Source organism: Salmo trutta, chromosome 31 (assembly GCF_901001165.1).
Source record: "Salmo trutta chromosome 31, fSalTru1.1, whole genome shotgun sequence".
Lineage (NCBI taxonomy): Eukaryota > Metazoa > Chordata > Actinopteri > Salmoniformes > Salmonidae > Salmo > Salmo trutta.
In genome coordinates, this window is record NC_042987.1 from 35068737 (window position 1) to 35085075 (window position 16339).

Genomic DNA, 16339 nt, shown 5'->3' on the forward strand with positions numbered 1-16339 from the left:
ATAACTTATTAATGCCTCATGCCATTAGTTCAACTGTCTAACCCCATCAGAATCCAAAACATAACCTTGTTTTACTTCATTGTTTATAGACATCGTAATTGTAAACAAACTGTTTAGCTTCACATATAACTTCAACTATTATTTTGATCTTATGGATGGTCAGACCTTTGATCTTATGGATGGTCAGACCTTTGACCTTATGGATGGTCAGACCTTTGATCTTATGGATGGTCAGACCTTTGATCTTATGGATGGTCAGACCTTTGATCTTATGGATGGTCAGACCTTTGACCTTATGGATGGTCAGACCTTTGACCTTATGGATGGTCAGACCTTTGACCTTATGGATGGTCAGACCTTTGACCTTATGGATGGTCAGACCTTTGACCTTATGGATGGTCAGACCTTTGACCTTATGGATGGTCAGACCTTTGATCTTATGGATGGTCAGACCTTTGATCTTATGGATGGTCAGACCTTTGACCTTATGGATGGTCAGACCTTTGATCTTATGGATGGTCAGACCTTTGACCTTATGGATGGTCAGACCTTTGACCTTATGGATGGTCAGACCTTTGACCTTATGGATGGTCAGACCTTTGACCTTATGGATGGTCAGACCTTTGACCTTATGGATGGTCAGACCTTTGATCTTATGGATGGTCAGACCTTTGACCTTATGGATGGTCAGACCTTTGATCTTATGGATGGTCAGACCTTTGACCTTATGGATGGTCAGACCTTTGACCTTATGGATGGTCAGACCTTTGACCTTATGGATGGTCAGACCTTGCATCTGTAGCTCTGTCTATGAATTTGAGAGTGGTTCTCCATCTCCATCCCTAAGCCATTTACCTAAAAAAGTTGTCGGGTTGGCGCTTCGTTGTTGTTTGAACTGCAGGTTGCCTTTTAAATCACATTTATGAACACAGAATTTATACGTTTTCCTGTTTGGGATGCATTTTTCACTTGTTTCATTTTGATTATATAATTATTTCGGTTACTCATTAGCCTACCCATTTCTGAAAGACTTTCCATTCTTTATTCCTTGTGGGATTTGACTAATGACAACAACTAAATAAGAAGGTGATCACGTTTTTATTTTTGGTACAGTTCACTCTTGCTCAATGTGAACCTGTGGTGAGTGTTTTGAGTTGGGGTAATCGGAAAGTACAAAATCGCACAAAGATGCTTTTGATAGAGGGTAAAAGGTCCATCTAAGTGAAGGTAGGATGGGGGATGGACAGTGTAGTTTGAGTATTTTAGTAGGAGGGGGCAGGGGAGTTGTAAGAGACAATCATGTCCTCTCATGAAGGACAGGCCTGTCCTCTCATGAAGCTGTGAGACCTTCAGAGCTATGGTAACCAGGGTAACCAGCATCACCTGGCACACATACACACGGACATAGGTTATACACTAGAATGTAGCTACATGCTCATGTTCTATGATGACAGTCTCAGAAACACCACAGTTTGGTCAGTGAGATCTAATCTCTGAATCGTCCTTTGTCTGATGTGGATCCTGGAAGATCTTGTTGGGGTCTGTCTCGTAGCTGTCAATGTAGACCCGAACTGTTTCCCCCATACTCCCTGTTCCACTGAGCCTGTAGATGACCCCTGAGCCATCTGTGAATATTATCCTCAAGCCCTGCAGATAGGGAAAGGGAAAGGGGGATACCTAGTCAGTTGTCCAACTGAATATATTCAACTGCAATGTGTCTTCCGCATTTAACCCAATAGAGATACAAGATTAGCCAGTTAATAAAGTACATTTATAAAAGTATTGGAGACTCCTACAGTAACTACAGAAGATGATGTCATTCTTTTATCCTATAAGTCCAAAGTGACTTATAGCATGTCCAGTTCTGTGAGCACGCCAAAACAGCCACCCCCGTTCCCCGGCTGGTTTCTGGAGACGCGCCCGTCTACGGGGTCAGTGGGTTCAAAGTTGTCGGCCCTCTCCACCTGATAGAGCTTTATGCCCACTGCGAACCTCTGGCCTACGAAGTCCTTCTCCAGCATCATCAGCTCCTCCATCATCTGAACGGCTGCTTCCAGGTTGACTTCCTCACAGTCATACCTGCTCAAGACAGCACAACAGAAGATAAAACCAGGAGCTTTGGCTGCATTGCTCTTTGTTTCTGCAGCCCAACTCCTTTTGTAATTTGTTCAACAGGCTATTGACTGCAAGGCACTTTGCTTTCCAGGCATAGTGTCTCTTTGACTTCATTTTCAGCTTGCTATACAACTCAAGGTTTCACTCAGACTTCAGCACTTGCCTGGCGATTCAGAAATAAGTTTTGCAATTATATGCTTTGACCACCAGAGGTCACCAGAGATTCACACTCACCTGGTAAAGACTTTCCTGCCAAACTTCTGCCAGTGGTCCTTCATGATGTCATCCACACTCTGCTTCCTTGCTGCCAGGATGGACAGCCATGCCAACACGGCCCAAAGTCCATCCTTCTCACATCTGACATGATAGAAACAGTGTAGGTTTGCTTGAGGTTCTTGCTGTGTTAGCCACCTCTTCTTGTTACTAGTTCCTGACATTTGGGCTTACTGATGAGCTACCTGATGAGCTACCTGATGAGCTACCTGATGAGCTACCTGATGAGCTACCTGTGCTGAAACTCTTCTCCATTTGCCTGTATCCATCAGGTTGCCAAAGAACTTCCACCCCGTCGGGGTCTCGTAGAGTTCAGTCTTTATCGCTCTGGCTAAACTACGAGATGAGGATATAGTCATTTAGTTATTTTTTTGGTGATCTTACATGATTACGCTTTATGATGATTCTGTACATTTAAACCTTAGTGTCCACTAGTTTGTTATTTATTGAGACAGGATGAGATGCGGTAATGGTCAATGGCTCATTTTCTCATTGGATAATGCCAGGCCGAGGTGTTAGTTGTCCAGGGCAGGGCTGGTGGGCAGGGCTGGTGGGCATGCTGCGTGCGTGGCCTCTCACCCCTGTGTGCTGGACGTACGGGATGCTGAAAACATTGGCAGCGATGACAGCCACCGAGTCTGATGGGTTGACGAAAAAGCCATGCTAACCCAGGATCATGTTACGGTCCTGGAAAACCAGACAGGGGTTAGAGGTCAGGCAACAAGAGGGAGAGGGGTTAGCAGCATCTGAATACAATTCAAAGCATCCAACCCCAAACCTTAAAGTTGTGATTGAAGTCTTCAGACAGTCTGAGATACGTAAATTATTACTATTTTAGTAATAGTCTTGGATGAAGTATAACTAAGATAAATAAATAGAGATTATCAGTAGATCTGCAGTTGTCAGCCTAGCCTGGTGTAAATCTCATTTCCTGTTTAGCCTGGTGTAAATCTCATTGCCTGTTTAGCCTGGTGTAAATCTCATTGCCTGTTTAGCCTGGTGTAAATCTCATTGCCTGTTTAGCCTGGTGTAAATCTCATTGCCTGTTTAGCCTGGTGTAAATCTCATTGCCTGTTTAGCCTGGTGTAAATCTCATTGCATGTTTAGCCTGGTGTAAATCTCATTGCCTGTTTAAGCACTTTGATATTTAATTTTTTCTATATAATGACAAATTCACAAATGAATGATGATTACTTGCGATGGTGATCATTATTAAAAGGACCGTTAAATTATTGGCTGATTGAACATGCACCCCGTCACCATCAAAGACAGCTCCAAAATGGTGCTGGCCACCCCTCATGGCCTCAGCCAGGTCAGCTGTATAGGTGAGGTTGGGATCAGGGTGCTGACCCCCAAAGAGTTGCAGGGGGACATACTTAATGGCAGATTTAGCAGGGGAGCCCAGCTCCTCACACAGTATCCTCTTCACATTGTTTAATCATCAGAGGTAGGTACCAGAGGTACACAAGGAAGGAAAGAAGGAAGGAAGGAAGGAAGGAAGGAAGGAAGGAAGGAAGGAAGGAAGGAAGGAAGGAAGGAAGGAAGGAAGGAAGTCAAGTTTAATGATGAACAGCTTGATGGGACAAGTGCCATAGAGTCCATGGGCAGAGGTATTAAGGGACAGGATTAAAGAATAATTCAATCATTTGAATTAGAGAACTCTCCAGTGCCCCACTGGGGCTGTTGAAAGAGACTAGAATTAGAGAACTCTCCAGTGCCCCACTGGGGCTGTTGAGAGACTAGAATTAGAGAACCTTCCAGTGCCCCACTGGGGCTGTTGAAAGAGACTAGAATTAGAGAACTCTCCAGTGCCCCACTGGGGCTGTTGAAAGACTAGAATTAGAGAAATCGCTCAGTGTTTGAGTTCAGAGAAACTGAGTTGTGTTCTGAGGGTTATTGGATATGGAGTCAGAGTTAGGGCGAAACCGGGGTTTTGAGGGTTTCATAGTGATAGATTGACTCTGCGATGGAGACATTTGGTAAACCATAATGAGAGATATTATTGAGAAATGTGAATAGACAACTGAAAGGCTATCCTTTTTCTTAATGGATTATTTGACGATTTTGACCCTTACTCTGGTCCTGTGAAAAAATTTGCCAAGTGCCCCTGTAACAGTTTAGCTTCCGTCCCTCTCCTCACCCCTACCTGGGCTCAAACCAGGGACCCTCTGCACACATCAACAACTGACACCCACGAAGCATCGTTACCCATCGCGCCACAAAAGCCATGGCCGTTGCAGAGTAAAGGGAACAACTACTTCAAGTCTCAGAGCGAGTGACGTCACCGATTGAAACGCTATTAGTGCGCACCACCGCTAACTAGCTAGCCATTTCACATCGGTTACACCCCCGTTAGCCTGCATTTTAGATACCAGAGTTACTCATCATAATCATAACTTTGATCGCTCATTTTCATAATCTTTAAAGTCAGATTAACAAGGCCACATCCTTGTGTTGACCGACTGATTGCTCAAAGCCACATAAGCATGAACTTCATCTTGGAGAGAGAAGGAGCAGGCATGAACGTGGAACCTTGTTTAAATTCCATTAATGTCAAGATCTTCTGCAATGTGGCAGTCTAAAGACATCGGCTTTTCTGTGCGAATGGGGGTCCAGCCTTTGGTTTCAGTGTTATCCCTGGTGTTCAGTAGGGCAGCAGATAGCCTAGTGATTACGAATGTTGGGCTAGTAACCAAAAGGTCGCTAGCTCACATCCCTGAGCCGACCAGGTGAAAATCTGTCAATGTGCCCTTGAGAAAACTTTGGATAAGTGCGTCTGCTAAATGGTGTAAATGTTATCGCAGGGGAGGTCCTGTGATATGGTTCTAGGAACAGCTTGAGTTTAGAATTTTTTTGTAGCTTGATTTTTCCATAGCAGACAGTTTGTGTTACTCCCTCCTCCCCTCTCTCCTGAGAGACTGGATCATGTAACAGACAGTTGGAAACAACAGCTGAACTCTCAACTAGGCTGCTGCTCACACAAATCCTGCTCCGCTCATCTTTACGGTGGCACTGTGTGACATTAGATTCAACCTAAGATGGATATCAACATCTGCACTTATAGAAACAGTATAGTAACTATATGTTCTGTACTGTACATCGGAATAGAGCAGCCTTCTTCTTTCCTCCTAATGTTGCAGAGCCAGACCAGTGGCTCTCTAAATATTGCATATACTCCAACTACACGTTGTAGCTGGAAGGTCTGGCACGCTAGATTCCTAACCTCCATGCATGGCGTTCTAGACGGATCTTGATGTGGTTCTCCCCAGACAACAGCTTCTTCAGTGCAGCGAAGTCAGATGTTCCTCAGCATGTTGGCATAAGACTCCGCCAAGTCCACGATCTCCACTGTGAGAAAACAAAGATCCTCAGAAATCCAAGAAGGGAAACAGTTCAAAGAATAAACACAGAGGCAATGTTCTGTGGCCAGATTGAATCAAACCAGAGCCTATGCTGTTTAAAAAGTCACATTGATCTTGCACTGCAAACTTGAAATTCTAGCCTAAGTATGTGAGTTTTTTTCTATTGCCTACTCTAAAACTGCCAACAAGGAATTCAGTTTATTTCCTTCTATTCAAACATCAGGTACCTGTTTATTTCTCCAGACCTCTTGTCAGGTTATGAGTGATGTGTTTGTGCTCACCTGTGAAGGGTTTAAACAGGTCAAACATCTGTTTGCCCGGGGTAGCCAAGTCTACACGGAGTTCTGGGCAGATGGCGTACTCCTCTATGGATCTACTGATCAGGGATATTTTGTTAGTGGGCTGGGCCTAGGTTGGTTCAAACAAAAGCAAGACTTCATGTCTTGTGTTACACAAGGGCACTCATTTGTGTTGATCTTAATTGCGCTGCTCTAGTCTATTAAATTGTGCTTCTGAAGTCACCAATTATTGATATAGAATGACATTGTATCAAAAGTGACAAATATCTGCATCACTGAGCATGATACTTGTGGGAAATGTCTTTATCTTATCTTGTAATGCTCTTGGCTAACAACCTTTTCTACTGTTCCCTAGTCTCTGGTACTACCTCCATTAGCAGTGCTGAACTTGATGCCAAAGTCTTCATTGGGTCCCCCCGGGGGTTGTGACTGGCAGTGAGGACGATACCGCCGATGGCCTTGTACTTCCTGATCACACAGGAAACCGCCGGCGTGGACATGATCCCATGATGACCAATCACGAGCTGACCAACCTGCCGAGATGACACAGGTCTTTCAGGTTAGTATCTCTGTTGTGGTCGCACATTTTAGCTATTGAAAAAAAGCCACTATGGCTTGGAGTCTTTTACGCTACTGCTACTCTCTGTTCATCATATATGCATAGTCACTTTAACCATATCTACATGTACATACTACCTCAATCAGCCTGACTAACCGGTGCCTGTATGTAGCCTCGCTACTTTTATAGCCTCGCTACTGTATATAGCCTGTCTTTTTACTGTTGTTTTATTTCTTTACCTACCTATTGTTCACCTAATACCTTTTTTGCACTATTGGTTAGAGCCTGTAAGTAAGCATTTCACTGTAAGGTGTATTCGGCGCACGTGACAAACTCTGATTTGATTTTAGTTGTACACATTTTATGAATGTGGATGGTATAGATTGCATTTTATTCAATATTCACCTCCATGGGCTATGGTTGCTGGTGGTTATACTTAGCCAACCGAAGTATACTACAGTCATTGTGGTAGAAACACATGAAATATACTACAGTCACATGAAATATACTACAGTCACTGTGGTAGAAACACATGAAATATACTACAGTGACATGAAATATACTACAGTCACATGAAATATACTACAGTCACTGTGGTAGAAACACATGAAATATACTACAGTCACATGAAATATACTACAGGGTTAACGGGAGGGAAAAGTCTTAGTCACGGGAAGTATTAACACGGGCTGGTAGGGGGAAGCTATGGGTCCAAAAATAACCAGGGAGACTAGTATGTGTGCAGAGGCAGATGGTAACTGAAGACGCTCCTTAGTTCACACATGTGCAGGGGGATCACTGTCAGGGCTGTTGTCTCCAGTAAGAGAGACCCTAAGCACTGATTCAGGGTCAGTTTTGATTTGTGACGGTAATACTAAAGACAGTACAGTGTGAAGTTCGGCAGAAACTGCTTCTCCAATAGAAATCCCCGATCACGCTTGTATGTGATGTCATGATGACATTGGCTAAGCTCATGCACAGAAACACGTAGTCAGGTCTAACGGTCGTCCCAGGCCGACGTGCACATGTGCAAGTATATCGAAAGGCACTCGTTCGATATAACGTTTTTTTACGAAAATGAAAACGTGTCTGTTTGTCACTTTCATAAGGTTGGAGTAATATGTTCAGCTACTTATGACATTGACGCAAATCTAGGTTGTGCCTTTAGAGTTTGAGAAAATTAACAACGAAGGAAGAATTTTTCACTTCTCATTGACTTCTCAAAACCCCAAACCCCGGTCTGGTCTGCCGAGGCTGCTTCCCAAGCATTCCCGTAAGTCTCGCAGTGTTGCTCCTCTGGGTTTAGAAACTGGTAATACTATCGCAGAGCAGTGTTGACCCCAGACCGGGGTCAACTTCTCCTCAGAGAGTAGAATACAATGCTGCCTCCTGGGGCTAATGTGGTCTATTTTGAGAGGCTTGTGCGTAATTCCCAAACGTTATGAACGTTGTGACTTACCTTGAGCCTTTCAACGTTTCTTGTGACCTTCCAGTCAGACAAAACAATATTTCTAACCACAACTCAGTTGAAAGCTGCTTTGATTTCCAAGTGCACTTTTGGGGGGGGGGGGGGGGGGGGGACTACTAGTGCTGTAGTGAACTGCGGTTACATCATGTACACTCGTTATGTCCACTCATTAGCCTGATTAAGAAAACAATGAATTCTAGATCTGATTGCATCAGAGGTCAGTGAGATGTGTGATGTTTTTCAGGTCAAGGCTGAACAGAGGAAAACCAAAAGGTACCTGTCAGACACTCACCATGTTCTCGTACCCTCACTGAAGGCCATCTCTCAGTTTACGTAAAGGAACCAACTTGTTCTAGCCTGGGTACCAGCCTGGGCACCAGTCTAGCTAACATCCCACTCCTTGTACTCGTGTCATTGTGAAACATGACACGAAGTCAGACTGGTGCTTAACTTATTCTGCCGATCATGATACTCCCGTCCTATAGCCTCTGATAAGTCCATTCAAGAACATTTTGGGAACATGGCTGTAGAGCTGGCTAGAAATCAAATTATTTCAAATCTGGCTGGCTAGAAATCAAATCATTTGATTTGAAATCTAGAGCTGGCTAGAAATTAAATCATTTAGACTGTCATGTTACCGACTGTTGTAGTCTTTCGAGGATAATTATTCAGAACCACACCAGTAGTCATAAATATGCTTTATTTATTAAAAATACAGTATTTACAGTACATATGTGCTGAGAGTCAATGTGACTCAGTAAGTGGTGATAACTGCTCTTATTCAGGTGGATGCCTGTGTGCACCACTTCATACCTGGTTGTATTCAGACTTACAGTAAGATCTGCATGCTCAACTCACAACTCCTCACCACTTCATACCTGGTTGTATTCAGACTTACAGTAAGATCTGCATGCTCAACTCACAACTCCTCACCACTTCATACCTGGTTGTATTCAGACTTACAGTAAGATCTGCATGCTCAACTCACAACTCCTCACCACTTCATACCTGGTTGTATTCAGACTTACAGTAAGATCTGCATGCTCAACTCAAATTTTTCACATAAAAGAATGATGTACGTTTTGCATATTTATGAGGTTTGTGCGCAGATCTCAGGTATGAATACCATCCACCATTTATACAGTCTGAAATACAGTTACATAGAGGATTCCTCAAATGCATGTAACGATACGAGGATGTTGTCGAACAATTTCACCCTAAAATTAGAACGCTAAACTGAGTATAAAAATGTTAGACAATTATTTTGGTTCCTTGTGTCCCAAAGCCTTTAATGCTGAAGAGGAGAAGTGAATCCTTTTTAGACTAGCTATAAGGCAAACTCTTTTTAGACTAGCTATAAGGCAAACTCTTTTTAGACTAGCTATAAGGCAAACTGTGGTTTAGAGACACAGATTCAGAGTCCTATTCAATCAACTCGGTCCGACTGTGCAGTCGACAGAAGAGACTCACTAAACTGACCTCCTAAATCTCTTTAAGGCCTTGTTGTCAGAGACTTATCACATATTTTCGCCAAAGGTTGGTCAATGTCTTGTTTCTGTCCATAGGTAAATGTCTGGTGTTCATGCTGAGCTGAAGTTGCCTGTCTCTGAGGAGGATGAAGCAACGGTAGCGGCTCGGGTGGAGCGAATGGAGATCTGGGTGGATCGGAGGGAGTAGGAGGCCCCTCGGGTTGGCTTCCAGTGGATTCCCCTCCTACGCTCTGACCGTCCCTTGGGTCTCACGTGGATATATTTCCCGTTCAGATTGGTGTCTCCGCAAGCGTTGAACCACCAGCCGCCTGCAAAAACCCATCAGATTAGTTAAACTGGATGCTGGTGTGAAAAATATCTCCATTCAATCTAATGTTCCATTAAATCGTATGCTTCATAAATTAGATGAAATTAAATAATTTAATTCAAACAAACCCTACGATAAACCATGCATCCATAAAATCCCATAACATCCTCCCCACTCCCTACCACTTTACCTGTGTAGGTAAAGGCGCAGTGTGAGTCTTCAAGTTTGTCATTGTCCCGGTCCTTGGTGGAGAACATCATACCGGTGTGGTTGCTCATTGCGTCAGGCAGATTTCCGGATGCCTGTGAGAGGTGGATTCTATAGTGGGCCTCGGGTCCATCGAGAGAGAAGTTGTACTCGATGAAGCGTTTGCCCTTTTTCCAGTCCTCCAGTTGGATGTTCAGGAAAGTGTCACCTTGACTAGCGAGGGAGTGGATCTTCCTCAGGCCCAGCCAGAACTCTCCTGTGACACAGACAAATCAATAAGGCTCAGTGTGGAAGTTGTACACACATACCCAGGCACGTGAGATGACTGGTCTGATGCACTGGTCATGGGAAGTACACATTGCACCTCACAACTTGATCACTCACCTTGAAAGTCTCCAAATCCGTTTTCATACTTCTCCCAATTCTGATCGAAATTCATCGACCCATCCTTCCTTCTCTGGATGATAGTAGCCCCTCCATCTGCAGAAAGGAAAGAAGAAATGCTTAACTTCAAATCAATAAATATACATTAGTACACAATGTTTCAGCTCATTCTAATGGCTGGAATGCTATCAAAAACATGGGTTTCACGTGTTTGATACCAGTCCATTCCCTCCATTCCACTGACTCCATTCCAGCCATTATTATGAGCCATCCTCCCCTCAGCAGCCTTCATTGGGAGCATTGGTGCTACTCGTCTGTCTTACCTTCACCCATGTCACAGTAGACCATGAAGGGCTCAGATTGGTTAGGCTTGATGGCGTACACTCCACTGGCTCTCTCACCCTTGTTGAATAGCTCACTGCAGTCTGATGAGAGATCTGTGACACAACCATATTTTACAGTCTATCAGAAGCACCTTGCTGAAACCTGTTGTTCCTCAAACATTGTGTTTTAGTGTGGACCTTGTGTTTTTATAGGGACCCTGAAAGAGTAGCGGCTAATGGGAATACAAAATAAACAAATGATCATGACCCTTTTAAGCCACCCTACCCGTCATGTCCAAACTGCCATTGGTGGAGGTGTTGGTCAAATACCCAGCGAGGTTGTGCGTGACCGACTGGAAGTTGTCAGATGGTTTCTCAATGGTCTCTTGCATGAAAGGGTTGTAGGTGAGCTGAAAATGAGAAGGAATAGTGTTGTTACGGCACAAGCAGTCATTTCTGTCACTCTGCACAATAGTCGTTTTTATAGGGTTGAAGCGTACACATGAAGCTCTAACGTATAATCATGGTAGATGAGGGGAATAATCACAGGTTAGCCTTTTTAGTCATGAATCTTGTTCTGGAGGCAGCTCTGCAGAGTGGTCACTAGATGGCACAGCCACAAAGTCATAAAATCTGATTTTAAACCTAACCCTACCCTCAATTTTCTTTTTTTTACACTATAGACAATTTTAACTTTGCAGCCGGCCCATGTAGCAGAAATCGCTCGGTTCTGCCTCCAGGACAAGATTCATGACAAAAAACGTCAACCTACTGAATAATCATAGTAGATAAGGTGAGTTTCACCCATATAATGTAAAGCACTTTGAGCATCTGGTGATTATATAAATCCAAATAATTATCGTTACTATAATGGATTGAACATAAAAATACAGTAATACGCCTGTTCTCGTGGTTGTAAGACTGTAAGGCTCAAGCTACATGTTGTACAATAACCACCTTCACCTCCAGAGTTTTCATCTTGCTCCTCTGGTGGTCGAGCTGGTTGCTCTGCTCTCTCACAGCCTTCAGCAGCTCACTGATGCTCCTCTCCTGGGTGTGGATCAAATCCTGTGAGACACATGAGAGGACAGTGATGGATTATTTCTCCAGACAGGACTATTTATCCTTATAGGGTTCAACACTTCTATCTGGTACTATAGTGGTGTTAGGGAGTAGGCTAATCCCTAGAACCAAAGGTTACTTTGGTCAATGTATCTTCTTGAGGTTGGTTGAAGTGACTGAAAACCTTGTAAAATTTCCCCACAAACCTTACCTTGTCCTTGGTATCTTACCACACCAGTATTCTACATGGATATTGCAGTGAGTATTGGGAGAATCTTAATCAGCTTTAACACTGTGTTCAACTCATTTCCCCCCCATGGGTTAAGGTCAGGTTGGGGTGGCTCACCTTCAGTGAGTTGATCTCAGCCAGCTGCTCAGCGGGGACCAGGCCTTGAGACAGGCCGCTCAGTTTCACCTCCAGCCCTCCCACCTTGCTCCGAAGCTGGCTACGCTCCTGCAGGATGCTCTCCACCTTTGAATTGATCTCCAGCGACAGGTTCCGTATCTGCTCATTGTTGGCCTTGAGCACCACTGTGGTTTTCTTCAGCTCCTCCTCTTCCCCCTTGATCTCGCTGGCCAGCACGGATAGCTGGTTGAAGGAGCTGTCGAAGATGTTGAGTTTCTGGAAGATGTCGTTTATCTGGCTCTTGGTCTTATGGACGAAGTCCCTGAGGCTGTGGCCAAGCTGGAGGAGACCGTTGGCCAGGAGGCGCACATCATCCAGAGCGGCGAAGCGGGAGCGAGTTTCGACGGCGGGAACCTGAGGGAGAGGAGAGTCTTTGGACAGGGACTCCTCCTTGGCGCAGAGGACCAGGGGCCAAGAAGCCACAAGAACGAACAGAAAGGTTAGCGTTCGCTTCATTATGTTGATTGTTTCTATCTTGAGACCTTCAAGGTGTTGGTAGTGAGCTGGCCAGCCGCTTGAGTCCCCTCTTCCCTTGAAAAGACACCACAGGACACAAAGCTAGTAAACTATATAGGCTGCCTGGGATGAGGTTGATTATTAACTTACTGGGTCTCAACTGATTTTACCTCTACAAATATGGATGCAGCGTTCATGAGTCCAATTTACAAAGAGCTTAACTCTTTCACGAGTAGACTTTGTTTGAAATTACTGGAGTCTGACTATTATTTCAGTGTTCTATTCTGAAATTCAAAGAATAGAACTGAGTGGGCAGCTGTGTGTGATGCATTCAATCGGAATGTTCAGTTCAAAACACGCTGGTGTGCCAGTCTGGTACAAGAATCCACCATCGATGCCAATTCCAAAATTGCCACATCCATGTGCCAGTCAGGGAATCGTCATGGAAGACCAAATAAGATGTTCTTGTTGGTTCTCAGAAAGCATATTAAGCAAAAAATTGTTGGAATAAAGTTCCAAGTCCAAATATATTTAGACTTGAACAGGGCACGCTATTATCAACAACCACTGTGTATAATTATTATATCTGATTGGAGTTTCTTTTTTTATTTTGAAATAGACATTCTTAACATTTACATTGGGAGAGTTGCAGGAAATTCAGCTACTGAAGTGCAGTACAGTGATTCTAAAGCCTTGTTCAAATTGGCAGTTTGAAGTAAACCATTTTTTTTTGGGGGGGGGGGGTTAAATATCGTATTCGAATCTGTTCTTTTTCCTGCAGTCTGAACAGCCAAAAAGCACATGGAATAAGATATGTCAAGTCCCATTTCAAACCACCTCTGATTCCTGGCCATACGACTTGTGTCTGAATGGTCAAATCTGATTTATTTTCCCTCAAGTGGATTTTAGACTGTTATTTGGCATATCTTGTTGCTTGCTAGCTACTCTGTTGACAGTTTTGACAAGCACATGTGGTAGCTAACTAACTTGTTAATTGTTTACAAACAAATTAGCGAATGTGCTAGAAAGCAAAACAGCTACTTAGCTAGCTAGTTGACTTCTGTGGCTAACCAGAAAGGACTCGTTTTGAAAGTTGGATCATCGTCCAATGGCGGCGAGCTTTACACCACTCCAGCCGACGCTTGGCATTGCACATGGTGATCTTAGGCTTGTGTGCGGCTTCTCAGCCATGGAAACCCATTTCGTAAAGCTCCAGACAAACAGTTATTGTGCTGACTTTGTTTCCAGAGGTAGTTTGGAACTCGGTAGTGAGAGTTGCAACCGAGGAGACAATTTTTATGCGCTACACGCTTCAGGAATTGCTGGTCCCATTCTGTGATCTTGTGTGGCCTACCACTTTGCGACTGAGCCGTTGTTGCTCCTAGACAACACCACTTCAGAATAACAGCACTTACCTTTGACCGGGGCAGCTCTAGCAGGGCAGAAATTTGACGAACTGACTTGTTGGAAAAGTGGCATCCTATGATAGTGCCAGGTTGAAAGTCACTGAGCTCTTCAGTAAGGCCATTCTCTTACAAATGTTTGTCTATGGAGATTGCATGGCTGTGTGCTCGATTTTATACACCTGTCAGCAACGGGTGTTGCTGAAATAATTTGAAGGGATGTCCACATACTTGTGTATATTTAGTGTACTTGCAAGCAATAATGGTGCATTTGGAAAGTGACTTTTTCCACATTTTGTTACGTTACAGCCTTATTCTTCTTATCAATTTACACATAAAACCCCATAATGACAAAGAAAAAACTGAAATATCACATTGACATAAGTATTCAGACCCTTTACTCAGTACTTTGTTGAATCACCTTTGGCAGCGATTACAGCCTCGAGTCTTCTTGGGTATGACGCTACAAGCTTGGCACACCTGTATTTGGGGAGTTTCTCCCATTCTTCTCTGCAGATCCTCTGAAGCTCTGTCAGGTTGGATGGGGAGCGTTGCTGTACAGCTATTGTCAGGTCTCTCCAGAGAGGTTCGATCAGGTTCAAGTCCGGGCTCTGGCTGGGCCACTCAAGGACATTCAGAGCCTTGTCCTGAAGCCGCTCCTGCATTGTCTTGGCTGTGTGCTTAGGGTCGTTGTGCTGTTGGAAGGTGAACCTTCTCCCCAGTCTGAGGTACTGAGCTCTCTGGAGCAGGTTGTTATCAAGGATCTCTTTATGCTCCGTTCATCTTTCCCTCGATCCTGACTAGTCTCCCAGTCCCTGCTGCTGAAAACATCCCCACAGCATGATGCTGCCACCACCATCCTTCACTGTAAGAGATGGTGCCAGGTTTCCTCCAGACGTGACGCTTGGCATTAAGGCCAAAGAATTCAAACTTGGTTTCATCAGAACAGAGAATCTTGTTTCTCATAATCCGAGAGTCCTCCAAGCGGGCTGTCATGTGCCTTTCCTGAGGGCTGGTTTCTGTCTGGCCCCTCTATCATAAAGGCCTGAATGGTAGAGGGCTGCAGAGATAGTTGTCCTTCTGAAAGGTTCTCCCATCTCCACAGAGGAACTCTGGAGCTCTGTCAGAGTGACAATCAAGTTCTTAGCCACCTCCCTGACCAAGGCCCTTCTCCCCCAATTGCTCAATTGAGCTGGGCTGCCAGCTCTAGGAAGAGTCTTGCTGGTTCCAAACTTCTTCCATTTAAGAATGATGGAGGCAAGTGTGTTCTTAGGGATCTTCAATGCTGCAGAAATGTTTTGGTAGCCTTCCCCAGATCTGTGCCTTGATACAATCCTGTCTCGGAGCTCTACGGACAATTCCTTTGACCTCATGGCTTGGTTTTTTCTCTATAGACAGGTGTGTGCCTTTCCAAATCATGTCAAATCAATTGAATTTACCACAGATGGACTCCAATCAAGTTGTAAAACATTTCAGGGATAATCAATGGAAATAGGATGCACCTGAGCTCAATTTTGAGTCATAGCAAACAGTTTGAGTACTTGTTTAAATAAGGTATTAAAGTTTTTTATTGTTAATACATTTGCAAAAATTTCTAAAAACCTAATTTAGCTTTGTCATTATGGGATATTGTGTGTAGATTGAGATGTTTTATTTATTTTATAACTTAACATAATGTGGAAAAGGGGAAGGGGTCTGAATACGTTCTGAATGCACTGTATATGCCAGAGGCGCGATCAATTCCGCTGAAATTCTTGTAAATTTAGGAATTAAATCAGACTCCCTTGAAAAACTCTAGCTCCAACAGCTGATTAAAACATCGGTGAGGTCATACATCTCTATCGTGTAAATTAAGTTAATACATGCAATCATCTGCAGAGAAATAAAAGTTTACACAGCTAGGATTACATCCTGGGCTGGTTCTACTCTTAAGCAATAAGGCCCGAGGAGGTGTGGTGTATGGCCAATATACCACGGCTAAGGACTGTTCATAAGCACGACGCAACGCTGAGTGCCTGGACACAGCCCTTAGCCGTGGTATATTGGCAATATACCACAAACCTCCTGAGGTGCCTTATTGCTATTATAAACTGGTTACCAACGTAATTACAGCAGTAAAAATGGTATACGATTCCATATACCACGGCTGTCAGCCAATCAGCATTCAGGACTCCCACTACCCAATTTATAATAGAAAATAGGATATTGATACAGCAAATACTGCT

At 43.8% G+C, this 16339-nt stretch overlaps 1 protein-coding gene and 1 pseudogene across 3 annotated transcripts; both read right to left on the reverse strand.

Moving 5' to 3' along the window:
- Positions 1 to 1124: 1124 nt before the first annotated feature.
- LOC115169209 (phosphoglucomutase-1-like) lies at positions 1125 to 7877 on the reverse strand (annotated as a pseudogene).
- An 884-nt stretch (positions 7878 to 8761) lies between these two features.
- On the reverse strand, positions 8762 to 12813 carry LOC115170099 (angiopoietin-related protein 3). 3 transcript variants are annotated; one of them, XR_003870969.1, is made up of 8 exons: positions 12196 to 12813; positions 11745 to 11855; positions 11074 to 11197; positions 10788 to 10901; positions 10465 to 10560; positions 10064 to 10336; positions 8955 to 9874; positions 8762 to 8889 (listed from the first exon to the last, which is right to left on the reverse strand). XR_003870969.1 is itself a non-coding variant. In XM_029726387.1 (7 exons), the coding sequence occupies exons 1-7, from the start codon at positions 12709 to 12711 to the stop codon at positions 9657 to 9659; spliced, it is 1446 nt and encodes a 481-aa protein (XP_029582247.1). In that variant the 5' UTR covers positions 12712 to 12813; the 3' UTR covers positions 8763 to 9656. The 3 variants fall into 3 exon arrangements, 2 of the variants coding, with proteins under 2 accessions (XP_029582247.1, XP_029582246.1); XM_029726387.1 differs by having other exon boundaries at positions 8763 to 9874; positions 11751 to 11855; XM_029726386.1 differs by having other exon boundaries at positions 8763 to 9874.
- Between the last annotated feature and the right edge of the window lie 3526 nt (positions 12814 to 16339).

Excerpts from the sequence above, each read along its gene's own strand:
- LOC115170099 (XM_029726386.1), bottom strand. The coding sequence starts at position 12,711 with ATGAAGCGAACGCTAACCTTTCTGTTCGTTCTTGTGGCTTCTTGGCCC. Across the intron at positions 11,856-12,195 it reads CTGAGATCAACTCACTGAAG|GATTTGATCCACACCCAGGA; the intron begins GTGAGCCACCCC and ends TGTGTCTCACAG. Across the intron at positions 10,902-11,073 it reads TGGCAGTTTGGACATGACGG|ATCTCTCATCAGACTGCAGT; the intron begins GTAGGGTGGCTT and ends GTTGTGTCACAG.